Source organism: Gopherus flavomarginatus, chromosome 2, assembly GCF_025201925.1.
Source record: "Gopherus flavomarginatus isolate rGopFla2 chromosome 2, rGopFla2.mat.asm, whole genome shotgun sequence".
In the NCBI taxonomy this organism is placed as follows: domain Eukaryota; kingdom Metazoa; phylum Chordata; order Testudines; family Testudinidae; genus Gopherus; species Gopherus flavomarginatus.
Window position 1 is genome coordinate 242,052,377 of NC_066618.1, and position 20,490 is coordinate 242,072,866.

The following is a 20,490-nucleotide window of genomic DNA, read 5'->3' on the forward strand; positions in this document are numbered from 1 at the left end:
TGGACTATAGCCAGTTTTGAGTTAGAGGTGTTGAGTGATGTGATATCCTCACTGAAATCATAGTGTGATGCTATCTATGCTACCTCACTCTAGGCAGTTTTAAAGCACAAATACCATTAACTTGCATTGAGGTGCCCTGCCTTTTGTGTGGATTAGTGAGGTTCTACATTGTATGACATCATTCCCAGAACTTAGTTTATCATTACCTGAATAATAAGGTATTCTTTAGAGAATGTGTAAAATGATGTGCAAAGGCTAAAAGTAAAATATGTCTCAACACAAAGGCAGAGCACTGATGGTGACCACCAAATACAGACATAAGCAATTTATTGTTACCATTTCTGAAACTGAAAATACAGTACAACATTTCAACAGTAAAGTGTAATTAACATTTATAGCATACCTACATGTATATTACTGTATTCCACATAATGCATTTTATATTCTGTAAATAAATAACAAGACCCAAAGTGCAGATTAAGCTAACAAGCTGAGTTCTTATGGTAGAACCAAGAGTAAAGGTATGTCTACAATGCAGCTGGGACCATGCTTCCCAGCCCAGGTACACACATACAGGATAGCTCTGTGAGGCTTTGGCTAGGTACCCAGTGGGTTGGGCAGGTTTGGACTTGGTAGGCTATCCTGAACCACCACTCACGGTGCCATGGCCACACTGCTATTTCTAGCACACCAGCTGGAGCAGCAGTAGTGTGAGTCTGTTCACCTGTGCTGGAAAGCACCATGCCAGTTTCAGTGTAGATAAACCTTAAACGTACTATGTACAAGAGACAATAGTTCAAAGTGACTGACAGAATTAAATTCTGCATTCTGCTGTTTGTACTTTAGGATGTACTTATCTGATGGCAGAATCTGGCCTTTCAGTTGCACAACAGGTTCACAATCTTACATTTATTTTGTACCTTTCAGGGCCTGATCCTGCAGTCCTTACTCAGTCAAAACTCCCAATGAAATCAGTCTGGCTCAGCTTCTTGTTTTACATTAAATGATTTTTTACATAAAGTGATTCCTTTACTCATCTGTCCCACAAAGTCAGGTTATTATAGGAATTAGTATACTCTGAATGCATCAAAAAAGATGTTCATAACAGCAAAACAGGTCAGTAAATACAAAGCTAAGAGGTTTATTGTATCTCTTGTAAACCCTAATTAGTAACCTGTTCTATACTTGTGTACATGATGTGAATACCATTAACATTACACTTGGGCAGAGGAGAGGAGAGTCTAAAGCGAAGCAATTTTACAGGTGATATATGATGTGATATTCATGTTCAGAAAGAGTTGTTGTTTTCAGCTGTGCTAGAGCTAGGGACATTTTGATTTTACAGCTTTTAACACAGTATCCCATTTACTGTTCATGTGTTCTAACTGCTGTTTCCTAAACCTATGCTGAAATAAATCTTTACTGTCTTCATCATCAGCCTCTGATACTATCTCCATCTTTTGTATGATCAGTTTAATGAGCTCATGCTGTTTTTCCAAGAGCGTTGACATATCCTTAAGCCTAAAACAAAAGAAGTATATACACAGAGTAAATTTTATAATGTAGTTTTACAGCAGATTTCATAGAATCATAAACATTAAAGATACAAAAGACCTACTAGATCATCAAGTTCACTCCTCTGCCAAGAAAAAAAAAGTTCCCTAGAGTATATCTAATATCTCATGCCATGGTGCTTCCCCCATTTCAGGAATATTTTGTTGGAAAATGAGCTGCATGGTCCTTGAGAAAAGTGCTATATAACTGTACATTTAAATACAAGAGCAGAGGTCTGTCCCATCCTGAAGTAGAATTATCACTTGCAGAGCATGATCCTGCAAAGACCTTTCTATCCACAATAGTCACTCATTTGTGTAGTCCCACTGAGGTAAAAAGGGCCAGATTTTAATAGGTATTTAGATGCCTAAAGAGGCAGATTGGTGTCTAGAGGATTTTCAAAAGTGCTTTGGCACTTGCCTAACTAAATCTAGCCCAAAGGAATTACTGAGGATTTAGTATTAGCCCTATAGAATGCAATTTGACATGTACGTGCTTTTGTTATATTTAACAAAAGCAACTAATTACAAAAATGGAATCCATCTCCAGAAACTGTCCCCCATGAGTTACTGAATAAGTGTTTTGAAAACTCCAGTGGTGGTCCAGTGGTAGAACAGTGATATTCAGACTGAGGCTCGGGAACTGCAAGGGGCTCTTTAATGTGTTTCCTGTGGCTCTTTGTGGCACACGATATTAAAATACTGTGAGATTTAATTATTAACCAGTTTGGATCCTTTTACTAAGTACCAACTGTAGAATATTTGGTCAGTCATTTTGCTGTGAGAATTTTTTATTATTACACACACACACACACACACACACACACGCACACACACGCACACACACGCACACACACGCACACACACGCACACACACGCACAGCAGAAAGACTGACCAAGTATATAGTAATTGACACAATGAATTCACACTACTGTGGCTCTTTTGGGTAATGTTGATCACTAATTTGGCTCCTGAACCACTGAGATCTATCACTGGCCTAGGACATGGAAGACCTGCGGTCAAGTCCCTCCTCTGTCACAGATGTCCTGTGTGATCTTTGGCAAGTCATTTAGGCCCACATTTTTTAAATGAGATTTAGCCTCCTAAATCAGTTAGAGGTTACAATGCTGAATGCAGCAACGCCTAAATATCTTTTAAAGTCTTGACCTTAGTGTCTCTATGCCGTAGTTCTCCACCTGTAAAATGAGGACAATAAGACTTCACTACCTCACCAGGCTGTTGTGCATCTAATACATTAAATATTGTGAAATATTCAGATATTACATGATGAGGGCCATCTGAGTACCTTAGATAGTGTTGTACTCATAAAGTGAAATTAAATCTAAGTGCTATGACACTGGCATTAACTGAAAATATATTCACAATGCTGATTCTACTTATTAGTGCAGAAATAAAATAACAAAAAATAAATACCTGTATTTCTGCTTCAAAATTTCCAGTTCTAAAGTTGTGTCAGCACTCTGAGCATCTGTGACAGAGTCTTTACAACCAAAGCAAAAGTTGAACACGCTCTAAACAAGAAATTGTTTACACATTACAATTCAGACATTACAGTGATGCACAAAACCCAAGGGAGACAAATGCAGCAATTTCTCCTCTCCAGAGTGAAAGTTGCAGCTTCTATCATAAAGCTATATTTTAGCACCCTTATAACTTTGGCTTAGAAAATGTATTTGGCCTAAAAACAACTAGGTTCACTTTGCCAGCAAAATAACATGTTCCCTCAAAGTCTGGAGATAAATATTCTGTGCTGCAGGTCATTAAACTATTACCCTTGTTTGAATTAGTTTATCTCATATTTCGTCTTTTTCTGCCAAGCTTCCCACATGGTTACACTTCCTTGAAAACTCATGACCAACTACAGTTGCTTAATCACAATTTAGTTTCTTCAAAGTTATGTTATTTTTGTTGTGGATAGTTTGAGGCCTAACCCTGTGCCCAGTGATGTCAATGGAAGATTTTGCCATTAACTTTAATGAGGACAACATTGTATCCTCTGGTCCAAATCCTGCACACAGCAAAATTAATGACAACATTCCCATTGACTTCAGTCCATGAAAAACAGAGCCCCAAGCGTGTGTCAGCATTTTACTCTAGGATACATCAACTTACCATAAATCCACAGTATCTTGGCCTATTAGGATACACAGTGATTGTTTCCTGGTCCACCCGACTTAGGAACCAATATGGCAGCTTCTTCTCTAAATTTGTGTGAAGATGAACCTAAACATATTTTTACATTTAGAGTAGTAATTAACATAGCATAATACAATTCTCTTTAGATCTAAATACATATTCGGATGATGCAAATGTCCTACTCATTTTGGTAATAGGTTTAAAAAAAATTGCTTCATTGTTTTGAAATGTAGACCTTCATCCAATGTATAATATGTAAAGCTGGTTGTTATGGCCAAAAAGGGGAAAAGTCATGTGTTAGTCATAGCAAAATAATGCAAATGTAAAATATTTATAGAGAAAGAACACAAAAAGTCACTGGAGGCACTTGTTTAGTGGATGCTGGGTGGGCGGGAAAACATCTGGAGTCCAGCATAGTTTGTAAATCTCAGTCTCAGAGCTCAGGATGGATGGCTTTGTGCTTAAGGCCATGGATGCAGACTTCAGAGACCTGGATCCCCTGCTCTACCACAGACATAATGTGTGACCCTGGCCAGTCACTTATTGTCTCTGTGCCTCAGCTTTCCAACAGCAGAATAGGAATACTAGTAATTCCCTGCTTTTTAATGATGTATTGTAAGAGTTATTACATCAATAATTATGAGGCTGTCAGATACTCTGCTGATGAGGGCTATGTAAGCAGCTAAGATGGAAAGACTGGTATTGAGGGTTTCAGTGGGATTCAGGGAGGATCATGCAGTTGTCAGAAGGTTAGATCAGAGAGAATTTCCATCACTTGAAGAGGTTGGGTTTGCAGAACTATTAATAGGATTAGTAATAATAGGTATTAGGAGAGATTCTGCAATAAGATGGTGGTTGGGTACTTGACACAGTGGTAGGATCTGAGACCATTCATATGTCGAAGTGGGTATTATGATGCCCTGACATGCAGGGGGCATGGGTCTATGGTAGGGCCACTGTAGGGTAACCTAAGCTGCATTGTGTAAAACTGGTACCAGCAGGAATTCTCCCTTGGCTTAATTCAGGGCTCCACTGGGCCTTTTTATACTGTTGCTGCTGTGTGATGAATCCCTCTGTGATGAGATGTATAAACTCCATCCTGTGCCCGCAGGGGTTAACAGACAATACTGGACCCAGGTAGTCTGCCTGCAGCGCATGCTCCAGCTTGAGAGGAAGCTTAAAAGGGAGCCACTCAGCTCAGAAGGGAAGAGGCTGGGGAGAAGACAGACTTACCCTGAGGGCTCCTGAACAAGGACACTGAAGAAGCCTCACTGTGGGGAAGAGGCCTACCCGCTGAGGCCAACTAGGGCTGAAGGTTTAGTTGTCTTTTCTTTTGCTATTTTATATTTAACTCGGAGACTTTGGGAGAGATGGATGGCAGGAATGACCCAGGGAGGCAAGCTCTGGAGCACTCCAAATTGTTCAACATTTTATAGGGCCCTGGCTCAGAGCCTGGTGGAGTGGGAGGGCCCAGGATCTCCTGCCAACTGCTCTTGTTGCAGAAGGGGCATAAACCTCATTCCCCCCTCCCCCAAGTAAGGAGAGACTAAAGATGTTGAAAATCCTGAGGTGAGGATAAGCCACATACAAAAGTTAGGAACTGGATGGAAAGTCCTTGCTGCTGAGAGACTGGAAACTGGGTTCTGGCCCTTTGAGGACTCTACTGCACCCTCTCATCCATTTGAACTATTAAGGAAATACTGAACATGTATACTTATTTCTTTAAACATGAAATACTATATCAGCTCATTTCAGTTATTCATAGCATGGGTATTTCATGTTTTTGTCAAACATGGCAAAGGTCACATAGGTCATTTGAAGTTTCAAAACACAGATTTGAGTTTTCTGATAACCAACTGTGCTCTACACGTCACTGGGTGACTTCTAGTGACCATGCCTGGGGAATAGCATTCGACCCATCTGACGCCCCATCCTTCAGTTTCTCGTCCATGGTCTCGTTCTCTTTGGAGTCAGATTATTTCTTATCTTCTCTTTCCTGATTCTGGATTTACCTCTGAAACCTACTCGACTCCTGTGGCTATGTCACCCCTCCTGACAGGGCCGGTGCAACCATTTAGGCAAACTAGGCGGCTGCCTAGGGCGCCTAGTGGTTGGGGGTGCCTACAGGTCCCCTCAGGCGAGGAGGTGGAGTGGAGGTGAGCTGGGTGGGGGGGCGTGCGGGGAGGGCTGCCCACAGTAAACGGGGGTGGGGGAGGCTGTCATAAACAGATAGCTAAGGGTTAATGTCTCTTTCACCTGGAAAGGAGTAACATGAAACACCTGACCAGAGGACCAATCAGGAAACAAGACTTTTTCAAATCTGGGTGGAGGGAAGTTTTGGGTGGGAGTTCTTTGTTCTTTGTCTTGTGTCTGATCCTCTCGGCTCTGAGAGTGATCTTTCTGTCTCCTGGCTTTCTAATCTTCTGTTTCCAAGTTGTAAGTACAAAAATAGTAAGACAATAAGGTTTATATTGTTTTCTTTTGTATTTACATGTGTGTAGTTGCTGGAATGTTTTGAATTGTATTCTTTTTGAATAAGGCTGTTTATTCATTTTTTTTCTTTTAAGCAAATGACCCTGTATTTGTCACCTTAATACAGAGAGACCATGTTTATGTATTTTTCTTTCTTTTTATATAAAGCTTTCTTTTTAAGAGCTGTTGGAGTTTTTCTTTAGTGGGGACTCCAGGGAATTGAGTCTGCAGCTCACCAGGGAATTGGTGGGAGGAAGAAGTCATGGGGGAAAATCTCTTTGTGTTAGATTTACTAACCTGACTTTGCATACCCTCTGGGTGATGGGGGGAAGTACTTGTGTTTCCAGGACTGGAAACAGGGAGAGTGGAGTCCCTCTGTTTAGATTCACGGAGTTTGCTTCTGTATATCTCTCCAGGAACCCAGGGAGGGAACACCCGGAGGGGGGAAGGGAAATGGCTTATTCCCCTTTGTTGTGAGACTCAAGGAATCTGAGTCTGGGGGTCCCCCAGGGAAGGTTTTGGGGAGACCACAGTGCGCCAGGCATTGTATAGATTCCTGGCTGGTGGCAGCTTTACCAGGTCCAAGCTGGTAACTAAGCTTGGAGGTTTTCATGCTAACACCCATATTTTGGATGCTAAGGTCCAGATCTGGGAAAAATGTTATGACATGGTGTGCAGTGGTGGGATAGATAGGATCCAGAAGCCAGTAGGAATATTATATTTTTCTTTTCTCTGCTAGGGGCTTTTAAGCAGAGAGGGTTTGGTTTTAAAAGGAACCAGAGAATTTTTTTTTCTGTTCTCTCCTGGCAGTAGCTTGCATATTAAGCAAGGAACCATTAAGCTGTGACAAACGGGTCTTTTGTCAGACAATAGCACTCCGATTGTGAGTCAAGTATCCAGCAATACACATGCAAATAAAGTGGGTTTTCTGGTTTACTTTACATTTAAAAGATTAGCTAGAGGAAGAAAGGGAAAAAGGCACTGTTGCTAGGCAGACCCCAGGAGGCAACAGAGCCATCAGTTCAGACAATAACTGAGGGCTCCCCAACACAAGAGGGCACCCCAACACAAGAAAACAGGAACCATGCCTTCCAAGACAAACATGGAGGCCGAAGAACAAATCAAAGAAGCAGACCACAGGCGACAACTGGAACAAAGAGAAAAAGAGGTGGAGCTGAAAGAAAGAGAAGAACAGATCAAACAGGCATCCCATAAAAGAGAACAAGAAGCCAAAAATGCAGCCCACCACAGAAAACTAGAAGAAGAAGAGGTGGCCCATCACCGAGAAATGGAAAAACAACAAAAAGAAAGTGAAGAGAGGGAAAAACAGAGAAAACATGAACTGGACTTAGCGCAGGCTGGGCAGCGTGCTCCAGCCAATCCTAACAACCTTTCGCCAATTATGGTTCCACATCCCAAGAAATTTCCCACCTACAAGGCAGGTGATGACACTGAGGCCTTCTTGGAAAATTTTGAAAGAGCCTGTCTTGGGTACAGCATCCCTGAAGACCAGTACATGGTAGAATTGAGGCCACAGCTCAGTGGACCTTTAGCAGAGGTGACAGCTGAAATGCCTAAGGAGAAAATGAATGACTATAAACTTTTTCAAACCAAGGCCAGATACAGAATGGGGATAACCCCGGATCATGCCCGACGGCGTTTCAGAACCCAAAAGTGGAAACCAGATGTGTCATTTCCCAAACACGCCTACTACGTTGGGAAAAATTATGAGGCCTGGATATCAGGAAACAATGTTAAATCCATAGACGAACTGCACCTCCTCATACAAATGGAGCAGTTCTTGGATGGTGTTCCTGAGGACATAACACGGTACATACAAGATGGAAAACCCAAAAATCTCACCGAGGCGGGGGAGATTGGAGCCAGATGGATGGAAGTGGCAGAAAGCAAGAAAGCTACTGTCAAGGGGAGCGAATACCCCAGAGGGCACACCGACAATAAACCGTACAACCGAGGGCAACCAAAGACCCAACCTACAACCCAAGGAAAGCCACAGACACCCTATTCTTCCACCTCACCAGTCTCCAGTAACTCACCTCGACTCAGTGACCAGTCAGCTGGAAGATGCTTTAAGTGTAATGAACTGGGACATATAAAGACCAACTGCCCAAAGAACCCAAACCGAGTGCAATTCATTACACCACCATCACACCAAAGATTCCCAGGCCCAGATGCCTCTCAAATACCCTTGGAGCGAAGGGAAATTTTGAGAGTGGGCGGAAAGAAGGTTAGTGCGTGGAGAGACACGGGGTCACAAGTGTCAGCTATCCACCAATCCTTCGTAGACCCCAAATTCATCAACCCAAAGGCCCAAGTGACAATTTACCCGTTCATGTCACAAGCTGTAGACTTGCCTACAGCTAAACTGCCTGTCCAGTACAAAGGCTGGTCAGGAATGTGGACTTTTGCAGTCTATGACAATTATTCCATCCCCATGCTACTGGGGGAAGACTTGGCCAACCAGGTGAAGCGGGCCAAGAGAGTGGGAATGGTTACACGCAGCCAAACCAGACAAGCTTCCAGACCCATTCTTGTTCCTGAACCGTCCACAGATGCCCCATCTGTGTTACCAGAGACCCAGACAGAGGTAGTGGACCCGGATTCCATGCCAACCACTGAAACAGCCACAGCACCTCCAGTCCCAGGCCCGGAACTGGAACAGCAACCAGCACCAGCAATTGCAACCACATCTTCAAACTCAAAGCCAGAGGGCGCCAGCGAGCCAGAACTGGCAGAAGCAACAGACAGCCATACCCAAAAGGCTCAACCAGAGCCTGAAATACCCTCAGGTGCATCAGCGGAGAGCGGTTCACCAGCAACGGAAACAACCCCATCACCTACATCGCTTCCAGAGGGACTAAGCCCAAGTCCCCAGTCTGAGGAAGAACTGGTGACCCCAGCCTCAAGGGAACAGTTCCAGACTGAGCAGGAAGCAGATGACAGCCTTCAGAAAGCTTGGGCGGTGGCACGGAGCACCGCACCGCCTCTCAGCTCTTCTAATCGATCCTGGTTTGTTATAGACCAAGGACTTTTATACAAGGAAATTCTTTCTGGTGGACACCGGGAAGAATGGCAGCCACAAAAACAGTTGGTGGTTCCAACTAAGTACCAGGGGAAGCTCTTAAGCTTAGCCCATGATCATCCCAGTGGCCATGCTGGGGTGAACAGAACCAAAGACAGATTGGGGAAGTCTTTCCACTGGGACGGGATGGGCAAGGACGTTGCCAAGTATGTCCGGTCTTGTGAGGTATGCCAAAGAGTGGGAAAGCCCCAAGACCAGGTCAAGGCCCCTCTCCAGCCACTCCCCATAATTGAGGTCCCATTTCAGCGAGTAGCTGTGGATATTCTGGGTCCTTTCCCAAAAAAGACACCCAGAGGAAAGCAGTACATACTGACTTTCGTGGACTTTGCTACCCGATGGCCGGAAGCAGTAGCTCTAGGCAACACCAGGGCTAATACTGTGTGCCTGGCCCTAATAGACATTTTTGCCAGGGTAGGTTGGCCCTCCGACATCCTTACAGATTCAGGATCTAATTTCCTGGCAGGGACCATGAAAGAACTGTGGGAAACTCATGGGGTAAACCACTTGGTTGCCACCCCGTACCACCATCAAACCAATGGCCTGGTGGAAAGGTTTAATGGAACTTTGGGGGCCATGATATGTAAATTCATCAATGAACACTCCAATAACTGGGATCTAGTGTTGCAGCAGTTGCTGTTTGCCTATAGGCATGTACCACATCCCAGTTTAGGGTTTTCACTGTTTGAACTTGTGTATGGTCACGAGGTTAAGGGGCCATTACAGTTGGAGGGGTTTACGCCTTCTTCACGGACTAACATTCTAGACTTTGTAAGCAACCTACAAAACACCCTCCAACACTCTTTAGCCCTTGCTAAAGAAAACCTAAAGGATGCTCAGGAAGAGCAAAAGGCCTGGTATGACAAACATACCAGAGAACGTTCCTTCAAGGTAGGAGACCAGGTTATGGTCTTGAAGGCACAACAGGCCCATAAGATGGAAGCATCATGGGGAGGGCCATTCACGGTCCAAGAGCGCCTGGGAACTGTGAACTACCTCATAGCATTTCCCAATCCCTCACTAAAGCCCAGAGTGTACCATGTTAATTCTCTCAAGCCTTTCTATTCCAGAGACTTACAGGTTTGTCAGTTTACAGTCCAGGGAGAGGATGCTGAGTGGCCTGAAGGTGTCTACTACGACGGGAAAAAAGACGGTGGCGTGGAAGAGGTGAACCTCTCCACAACCCTGGAACGTCTGCAGCGGCGACAAATCAAGGAGCTGTGCACTAGCTTCGCCCCATTGTTCTCAGCCACCCCAGGACGGACTGAACGGGCATACCACTCCATTGACACAGGTAATGCTCACCCAATTAGAATCCCACCCTACCGGATGTCTCCTCATTCCCAAGCTGCTATAGAACGGGAAATCCAGAAAATGCTACAGATGAGTATAATCCGCTCATCTACCAGTGCATGGGCATCTCCAGTGGTTCTGGTACCCAAACCAGATGGGGAAATACGCTTTTGCATGGACTGCCGTAAGCTAAATGCGGTAACTCATCCAGACAACTATCCAATGCCACGCACTGATGAGCTATTGGAGAAGTTGGGACATGCCCAGTTCATCTCTACAATAGACTTAACCAAGGGGTACTGGCAAGTACCGCTAGATGAACCTGCCAAGGAAAGGTCATCATTCGTCACCCATGCGGGAGTGTATGAATTTAATGTCCTTCCTTTCGGGCTTCGAAACGCACCCGCCACCTTCCAGAGGCTGGTAGATGGTCTACTAGCAGGACTGGGAGAATATGCAGTTGCCTACCTCGATGATGTGGCCATTTTTTCAGACTCCTGGCCCGAACACCTACTACACCTGGAAAAGGTCTTTGAGTGCATCAGGCAGGCCGGACTAACTGTTAAGGCCAAAAAGTGTCAAATAGGCCAAAACAGAGTAACTTACCTGGGACACCAGGTGGGTCGAGGAACCATAAACCCCCTACAGGCCAAGGTGGATGCTATCCAAAAGTGGCCTGTCCCAAAGTCAAAGAAACAGGTTCAATCCTTCTTAGGCTTGGCCGGGTACTAGAGGCGATTTGTACCACACTACAGCCAAATCGCTGCCCCACTGACTGACCTGACCAAAAAGACCCAGCCAAATGCAGTTAAGTGGACTGATGAGTGTCAAAAGGCCTTTACCCAACTTAAGGCAACGCTCATGTCTGACCCCGTGCTAATGGCCCCGGACTTTGACAAGCCATTCCTAGTAACCACAGATGCATCTGAGCGTGGTATAGGAGCAATTCTCATGCAGGAAGCAACAGATCACAACTTCCATCCTGTCGTGTTTCTCAGCAAGAAACTGTCTGAGAGGGAAAGTCACTGGTCAGTCAGTGAAAAGGAATGCTATGTCATTGTGTACGCCCTGGAAAAGCTACGCCCATATGTTTGGGGATGGCGGTTCCAGCTACAAACTGACCATGCTGCGCTAAAGTGGCTTCATACTGCCAAGGGGAACAACAAGAAACTTCTTCGTTGGAGTTTAGCTCTCCAAGATTTTGATTTTGAAATTCAGCACATCTCAGGAGCTTCTAACAAAGTAGCTGATGCTCTCTCCCGTGAGAGTTTCCCAGAATCCAGTAGTTAAAAAGTGTTCTTAAAATGTAAAAGTCTGTTAGTTATATACTTAGTGGTATACGTAAAGGTGCATGTGTTGTATTAATCTGTTTATTTTAAAGTTCGAGGAGGAAATCACCACCAGTGAGCTTCCCCACTGTCTGCAATTTGGGGGGGCGTGTCATAAACAGATAGCTAAGGGTTAATGTCTCTTTCACCTGGAAAGGAGTAACCTGAAACACCTGACCAGAGGACCAATCAGGAAACAAGACTTTTTCAAATCTGGGTGGAGGGAAGTTTTGGGTGGGAGTTCTTTGTCTTGTGTCTGACCCTCTCGGCTCTGAGAGTGATCTTTCTGTCTCCTGGCTTTCTAATCTTCTGTTTCCAAGTTGTAAGTACAAAAGTAGTAAGACAATAAGGTTTATATTGTTTTCTTTTGTATTTACATGTGTGTAGTTGCTGGAATGTTTTGAATTGTATTCTTTTTGAATAAGGCTGTTTATTCATTTTTTTTCTTTTAAGCAAATGACCCTGTATTTGTCACCTTAATATAGAGAGACCATTTTTATGTATTTTTCCTTTCTTTTTATATAAAGCTTTCTTTTTAAGAGCTGTTGGAGTTTTTCTTTAGTGGGGACTCCAGGGAATTGAGTCTGCAGCTCACCAGGGAATTGGTGGGAGGAAGAAGTCATGGGGGAAAATCTCTTTGTGTTAGATTTACTAACCTGACTTTGCATACCCTCTGGGTGATGGGGGGAAGTACTTGTGTTTCCAGGACTGGAAACAGGGAAGGTGGAGTCCCTCTGTTTAGATTCACGGAGTTTGCTTCTGTATATCTCTCCAGGAACCCAGGGAGGGAACACCCGGAAGGGGGAAAGGAAATGGTTTATTCCCCTTTGTTGTGAGACTCAAGGAATCTGAGTCTGGGGGTCCCCCAGGGAAGGTTTTGGGGAGACCACAGTGCACCAGGCACTGTATAGATTCCTGGCTGGTGGCAGCTTTACCAGGTCCAAGCTGGTAACTAAGCTTGGAGGTTTTCATGCTAACACCCATATTTTGGACGCTAAGGTCCAGATCTGGGAAAAATGTTATGACAGAGGCGCAGAGGGGAACAGCTCCCCGCCCCAGCTTACCTCCACTCTGCCTCTTCCGCTGAGCACACAGCCCAGCTCTAAGGCTCCTCCAATCAGCACCGCAAGCCTGGGCAGGGAGGAGAATTAGAGCAGCGCCAGCGTGCTCAGTGGAGGAGGCGGAGCCGAGATGAGCTGGGGTGGGCTACCTAGGCAGGGTTAGCTGCTGTGGGGGCAGGGGGAAGTGGGTGGGAAGTCTCCCCAGGCAGGGTTAGCTGCCATGGCAGGGTGTAGAGGGGAGGGGGGGAAGTCTCCCCAGGCAGGGTTAGCTGCCATGGCAGGGTGTAGAGGGGAGAGGGGGGAAGTCTCCCCAGGCAGGGTTAGCTGCCGTGGCAGGGTGTTGGGGGGAGAGGGGAGAAGTCTCCCCAGGCAGGGTTAGCTGCCGTGGCAGGGTGTTGGGGGGAGAGGGGAGAAGTCTCCCCAGGCAGGGTTAGCTGCCGTGGCGGCGGGGGGGGGGGGAGAGAGGGGGGAAGTCTCCCCAGGCAGGGTTAGCTGCTGTGGCGGCAGGGGGCGGGGAGAGGGGGGAAGTCTCCCCGGGCAAGGTTAGCTGCCGTGGGGGCACAGGGGGAGTCTCCCTGGGCAGGGTTAGCTGCCGTGGGAAGACGGGGGGGAGAGGGGTTAGCTGTCGTGGTGTGTGGGGGGGTAGCTGCTGCGGGGGGGGGCTGCCTGGGTGGGGGGGCTGAGTTAGCTGCCGTGGGGGTTGCAAGATGGAAGTTTCGTCTAGGGCGTGAAACTTCCCTGCACCGGCCCTGCCTCCTGGCCTCTTACCAGACTCCTTACTCCAGTACAGGATGCCAGGACTTGCTCTCCCAGTGCACTTCCTCTTTGTTCCTGGAGGCCTGCCAGGGAGCAACTGCAGACTCCTTCCCCTGCAGCCCTCTTCTGCTTTCAGCCTCTGGCTTTTATAGCGCTGGCCCTGCCCTTCCCCATCTGGGCTTCACTCTCAATTAACCTTGGCCCTCCTTTTTTCAGATGATGCAAAGTGAACTAATTGGCCTCTTAGACCCTCGTTATCCCTATCAGAGATGGTGTGGGGTGCACACCTCATCACACCAACCAATAACTTGATAAGTGCAAAACACGCATTTCTTCTTCAAGAATTGCCTCTGTATTCCATCCCAAACCCCTCATTTGTATCTCTAGCAAAAGAAATTCCTTCTGGGATGAAATTTCTCATATCGTAAGCTAAAAGCAAACTTTTAAAATAAGTTTGAACATAGTCAGTTCAGCTAATTGTGAGTTTTGTGAGCATCAAAAGAAAAGGTTACTCACCAGTATGTGTAGTTCTTTGAGTGTATTGCCTTTGCACACTTCTGGGATATATGCTGCAGCACTGCGAAGCTCTGGGATCTTTCTAGAAAGCAGTGCAAATCAGGGCCACATGTGCACCCCCTCTTGACATTGAGTTCCTGACTGCTCAAAGCTGAAACTACAAAACAGCGGTACACTCCCAATCACCTCGGTTCCTTCCACCAAACTTTGGAGCCCTAGAGAAGTAGAACTCCAAGGTAGTATGAGGCTGCAGAAGCAATACATTCCAAGAACTACAATTAATGATAAGAAACCTTTATTTCTTATTTGACAATTGCATATTCTTCATGTTTCCACTTGTGGAAGTCTAGTGATCATACAATCTACAGGCAGGTGGGCTGAGTTCTAAATAAATGTGTGTACAGAACTCCAAGCAGCAGACCTGTAGATTTCTTAAGTGAAAACATTACGAAGTTATGTCACCTAAGCTGCCTTACTCCAGTAAACAAGCCCCAAGTCCTAGATTTTTAAAGGATTTTAGGCACCTAAAGATGCAGATAGGTGCATAGAGCAGTTTCCAGAAGTGCATAAATGAGTTAGGTGCTCATGTACTTTTGAAAACCCCACCAGCTGCATCTTTAGGCATCTAAATACCTTTGAATTGAGTCCCTTAATCAGTGTCATTGGCTACCATATAATGTGTCTCAATACATAGCCTCTGCCCAACTGAGTGAGCCTCTGACATGTTGCAGGGGATCTGGGGTCCTTCACATTTTCATGCATCTTGATTATTTTTAAGCTAAATAGATTCTTCCCTTCAAAGGGAAAGCAATAAATCCCCCCAAATTACACCACTACGTTTGGCTTTTATGCTCACATAACTAAAATTGGCTGAACTGGCTGTTCAAACTTACTTTAACAATTTATTTTTAGCTAAAAGCATGAAAAAATTCATCCTATAAGGAATTTTTGTATAGTTACACAAATGAACAAAAGCTGGGATTTAGGATGGAATGCACTCGTCAACCTACCTAGCTTACAGAGACGTTTGAATATAATTTTACCATAGTGATAAAAAGGATCCTAAAAATGACACTAGAGACCAATAATATTAATGCTAAATAAACCAGTTCTTTCAAGGAGATATTTAAGCACTTATATCTGCTACTTACACCCTACAAACCGAACACACACTACGCACCTGCATTGCAATCCTTTTCAGTGCAGCATATTTTTGCACCTCAGCAATGTCTCCAACAGCCAAACCAATCTAAAAATACAACATAGAATCAAACAAGTATTTTTAATTACCTGATTTTTTACATAGGGCGGTTTAAATTATGTTCCTCACTGGTATTATGATCTGAAAAGCCTTTTGCTAAATCATATTGTATCAGCAGAACACTTCCCCACTAAACACAGAAGATTTGTCCATATTTAAAATCCATAATCAAGAAAGTTAATTGTTTGTTTAATGGCATTTTCATTTTCTTAGCAAATTATATTTGGTTATCACTGATGCTCTTTTTAACTACTTCTAAGAACCGTTCAAAAACTAATACACCTTCTTTAAGGCCCTTTATTGCTTTATTGACTTCAGTTGAAGCAGGATCAGGCCACCATCCTGTAAAATAAAAGTCTTTGTATCATTTCCTATCAAACATGTTGTTTAATGGGGCACAGGCAAAAATGATATTAAATATTTTCTCTCACACACTCTCTTTGCTACAGTTCCAGTTTGCTGATTCTTTTTATTTACATCAGTCCTACCATTTAGCATTTAACAATACTTCCAGTGGGATAAATGGTTCACTTATTTAATAAAACCCGCTGAGATTTGCTTAAGCAATTTGTTTAAATATGACTCTAAGAACATCAAGCTGTAAATTACTACAGTTAGGACTAGATATTGGCTTTTATGTCCTGGATGGGGTCACTGTGAAGCCACATTAGTTCAAGAGGAGCACTGGAGAAACTATGCCTCAGACAGGCACAGTCTCTGCTGGGGCTTGTCCATGGACATGGGTAAGGGGCACAAACTGGTTGGTACAAGGCTGCTCTCCGTGGTGTGTCACTTTTCCTCTGTCAGATGGTATGGGGCCATGATCTTGCTTCCTTCCTTGTGCCTTTTTGGGTTCATTGCTTCCCAAGGGAGGGGGAGGAACCGGTAGTCTCTGGACTCCATGGAACATAGGGGCTAGTAGTGAGGGAGGGCAACATAAGGGGCTGGCTTCTTGCATGGCCACCTTATACTTTGCAGTTGCACAAGGGCCATCACAATCTGGCTCTAAATACATAAATACTCAAACTTGTTCTGTAGCAATGACAGAAAAACACTTGTTTTAGGAAGTAAAATGATGGAAGAGTGGAGAAAAGAGAACCCGAGAAAGGCAAAAGGAAACACCTCAATGTGTTCTTAAAAAAAAAAAATGTTGCTACCTAATGAACAAAGTTTGCTGCAAATCAGCGTGCACATACACAAATGATCCTATCCAGTAATGATGTGTATAAACAGCAATGTTCCCAAATCTCCATATTTTACTATATGAAATACTTACCAGCAAGTTCATAAGAAGAATTGGAATAAGCAAGGTGAAGACAATGAGAACTGCATAACTCAGGAACGGATAGGGTAAATTATCACTTAGCAGTGGATCAAGGAAAGCCTCATGATAATTAATATCTCCCAGCATCATAGCAAATGTCTGCATTACAGAAAGGAGCGGAGTCTTGTAATGTTGCTGAAAAAAGAAATAATGCAGGCAATGTAAATGGGAACATTTTAAAAATCTGTAATGTCACCTCTATTTTTTTTTCAGATTCTCAATTCATGAATATTGGTTGTGGTGTATTTAAAACTTGCACATAGCTATGCAAAATTTACAAATACAAGATAGAGTGGGCCAGATCTTCTGCTGGTTTAAACTGGTGCAACTCCATTGACTATTCAGCCTTGCAAAAACTATTATCCTAAATACTATGCCGAAAGATTCAAACTCGAGTGATGCACTTCTGGAGTGGATTAACTTCTGGCTAGCGAGAAATGAGGGCACACAGAATCAGGATATTCTCTCCTATTCTATTTTTATTTACAATGTTCACGTAGGGACAAATTGGGCTCCCACCTGTGCTAGTGTAAAAGGACTTCTGACAGTCGAACTTGAGAGTTTCTCTGCTGCACAGGGCACTATGTTCAAATACCTTACAAAAGTCTAAGTATCTTATATCAACACATACCCCTGTATCAACCAAACATAATTTTGTACAAAAATGATTCCATGTTCATTTAACAAGACCTATAGTATTTTCCATACAACCTTGTTGACTGGTATTAATCATGTTACTATCCTTCAATTCTTAATTGACTAAATCAAGTGTCAGCTTTTCCATTATTTTACCTAATATCAATGTCAAGGTACAATTATCTAGATACAATAACCTAGGTTATCTAGTTTTTTTTCCTCTTTTTTTAACAATGGCCCCCTGTTAGTACTCTTCCCCAGCATTCCAAGATTTATTAAAAAATGAACATCAAGGGTCCAGAGAACTTCTTGTTCAATTTTTTTTTAATCCTAGGGAAGATCTATGCAAGAAGGGCTCCAACAACACTGGGGTTCTTATGGGGCAACCTATCCTTTTATATTTTTTTATAGGGAAAAACAACAGTAGCACGTTTTGGATTGGTTTCTGAATTATTATAAATATGTTATTTTTTTCAAAGATAGAAATTATTTTTCCCTACATTATAAATTGTCCTAATTTTAAAGTACCTCATCAATTGTATCTATCAAATATCTGAATACAGGAAACACACAAACAGTATTACTAACAATGACAACAAATAACCATGCCATTAATCTAACCTGTGAACACAGAAGGACAAAGAAGCTGAGTCCAAAGGCCAATATCAGGAAAAAGAACACAACAGCAATCCGAATCAAAGTCCTCAGAATTTCCCAGAACATTACAATGTAGATTCCATAGCTTTCAAATCTAAGGAAATGTTTGTAGGTAAAAATTAACCACCATCAAATACTATAACAGGTTACTTTTCCTGCCATATCAGGTTACTTTTCCTGCCATATCTGTAAAGCAGAGCACAATCCTAACGCATCAGCCCAGTTGACATTTTGCTTCTAGGAAAGATTTTTAAATGTTCAGCACATTTTTCTAATTTCATGCACGCAAAAGTGGAAAAAATCCAGTTTGTCACAAGTTTAGAACAGGGGTTCTCAGATTTTTTAATACAGTGGATCACATTTTAATTGAAAGATGATTGTCTCATGGCTGTCTTCTCTCCCATTCATGATCCCACCTTCTCTTCCATCTAAAAATGCCTAACCCCCCTGTATCATGTACAGCAACTGATTACATGGAAAACTAATATTAGAAACCCAGTCCATCTTTTAATGTGACTTAGCCACTAGAAACAAGGAGAGCTGGTACCATGAGATAAGCCAGCTCTCCAATTTGGAAGATCTTCCTTCTTTTGCAATGAGAGGGGTAAAATGTGCTATGCCTCTAAAAGCTGCAGCAAAAAGCTCACAGTTGAGATCAAGAGACAGGCTACCATGGCTTTAAGATGCCTTTGTAGCCTCCTGATTTTGTGTGACAGAGGGCTGCCTATGTAACAGTTGGTTCAAGCTGGACCTATGCACAGAAGTGGATGTCCCAAGTCACCACCCGCTCCCACTCTTTGCCTCACCCCCACTGCCTTATATACTGCCACGGTGTATAAAAGGATAAAAGGGCCATAGCAAATGGAAAAATCCCAACTTTAGCGTTTCACCAATGATATATTATGCATTAGCTCAGAGGAGCAATTTTAGGAATAGTGGACCTAATCTTTTTCTGTTTTACATTGTGTATATCAGGAGTAACTCCATTGAAGGCAAAGGAGTCATACCGCTGTAAAATACTGTAACTGAAAAAAGAGTCAGGCCTATTGTGTTAGGCAACTGATGTAAATGATACCTAAAAGATTCTGCAGGCATACAAAATCAAAAGTGCTTTGGGGAAAGGAAGCATTTCCCCAGGGAGAAGAAGGATGGTTGAGGAGTTAGGAGACCAGACTTAGACTTAGGAGACCCTGCTTCAAGTCACTGCTTTATCACAGACTTCTTGTATGATTCTGGGCCAGCTATTTAGGCCTCGTCTATACTTAAAAATTAGATTGATCTCGCCATGTTGCTCAGTGCTGTAAAAAATTTTGTAAGCCATGCAAGATAGTTAGATTGAGTTAACTCCTATGTAGATGCGGCTACGTTGACAGAATTCTTCTGTCTACCTAGCTACTGCCTCTCAAAGGGATGGACTAACTACACAGATTAAAAAAAAACCCTTCTGTTGATGTAGGAAGCATCTATGCTATGGTGCTGCAGTGCCATAGTTGTGTTGCTGCAGCAGCTGTAGAGTAGACCCTTAGAGAATGTCTACACTTCAAACTAAAGGTATCAATTCCAGTTGGAGGCAATATACCTGCATTAGTTCTTACTGAGCTAGCATGCTAAAATAGAGTGTAGCTGCAGCAATGGGAGGGCTAGCTACCCTGAGTACATGGGTTATATACTTAGGGCTGCTAGCCCTTTCCACCACTATAGTTATATTTTATTTTTAACATGCTAACTTGATCAGTGCTAACGCAGGTACATCTTCTCAAGCTTGAATTTATATCGCCAGCTCAAAGTGTAGAGGTACCCTTAAGGGATACACTGTACACCAGGCTCTGACTCAGGTTTGAGCCTAAGCTTCCCTTCCATCCCCAAACAAATCATTCTGATTTGGGTCAGCAAGCACTCAGGACCAGGCTCCTAGGATCTTGGTGTGGGGGCATGGGTCAGAGCCCAAGTCCCCCTGTGACTCAGGTCCCCAAGCGCTGTCATTTTGCAGTGAGGACAGAGCTCAAGCTGTAGATCTGAGTCAGAAGGTCTGCACAGAGTAGTATGGCCATCTTAGCACAGCTGAGAGACCCAGGTTGAGCAATTGTTAACCCAGGTTTACAATGCAGTGTAGATGTTCAAACACAGGCTTTGAAACACCGAGTTCACAAGCCAATGTCCCGGGTTTATAAAGCAGTGTAGACATAACCTTAATAGCTCTGTGTCTTGGGTTTCCAATTTGTTAAATAGATATAACTACTTCCATAGCTCACAGGGGTGTTGTGAGAATAAGTACACTACTGGTTATTAGGTGTCCCGACACTATGGTAATGGGGACCATATAAGTATTGATAGACAATCAGTCAGCCATGGAAACATTTTACCCACCCCAGCTC

At 43.6% G+C, this 20,490-nt stretch overlaps 1 protein-coding gene across 1 annotated transcript in view; it reads right to left on the reverse strand.

The window, feature by feature from the left end:
* Positions 1-310: 310 nt before the first annotated feature.
* Positions 311-20,490, reverse strand: part of TRPA1 (transient receptor potential cation channel subfamily A member 1) — an 85,144-nt gene continuing 64,964 nt past the window's right edge. The window contains exons 22-27 of the mRNA XM_050940674.1: positions 18,080-18,209; positions 16,775-16,957; positions 15,418-15,486; positions 3,688-3,798; positions 2,989-3,086; positions 311-1,521 (exon numbers count right to left, since the gene is read on the reverse strand). Of these exons, the coding sequence (XP_050796631.1) occupies positions 1,323-1,521; positions 2,989-3,086; positions 3,688-3,798; positions 15,418-15,486; positions 16,775-16,957; positions 18,080-18,209 (790 nt within the window). The 3' untranslated portion in view covers positions 311-1,322. The remainder of the gene's footprint in view (positions 1,522-2,988; positions 3,087-3,687; positions 3,799-15,417; positions 15,487-16,774; positions 16,958-18,079; positions 18,210-20,490) is intronic.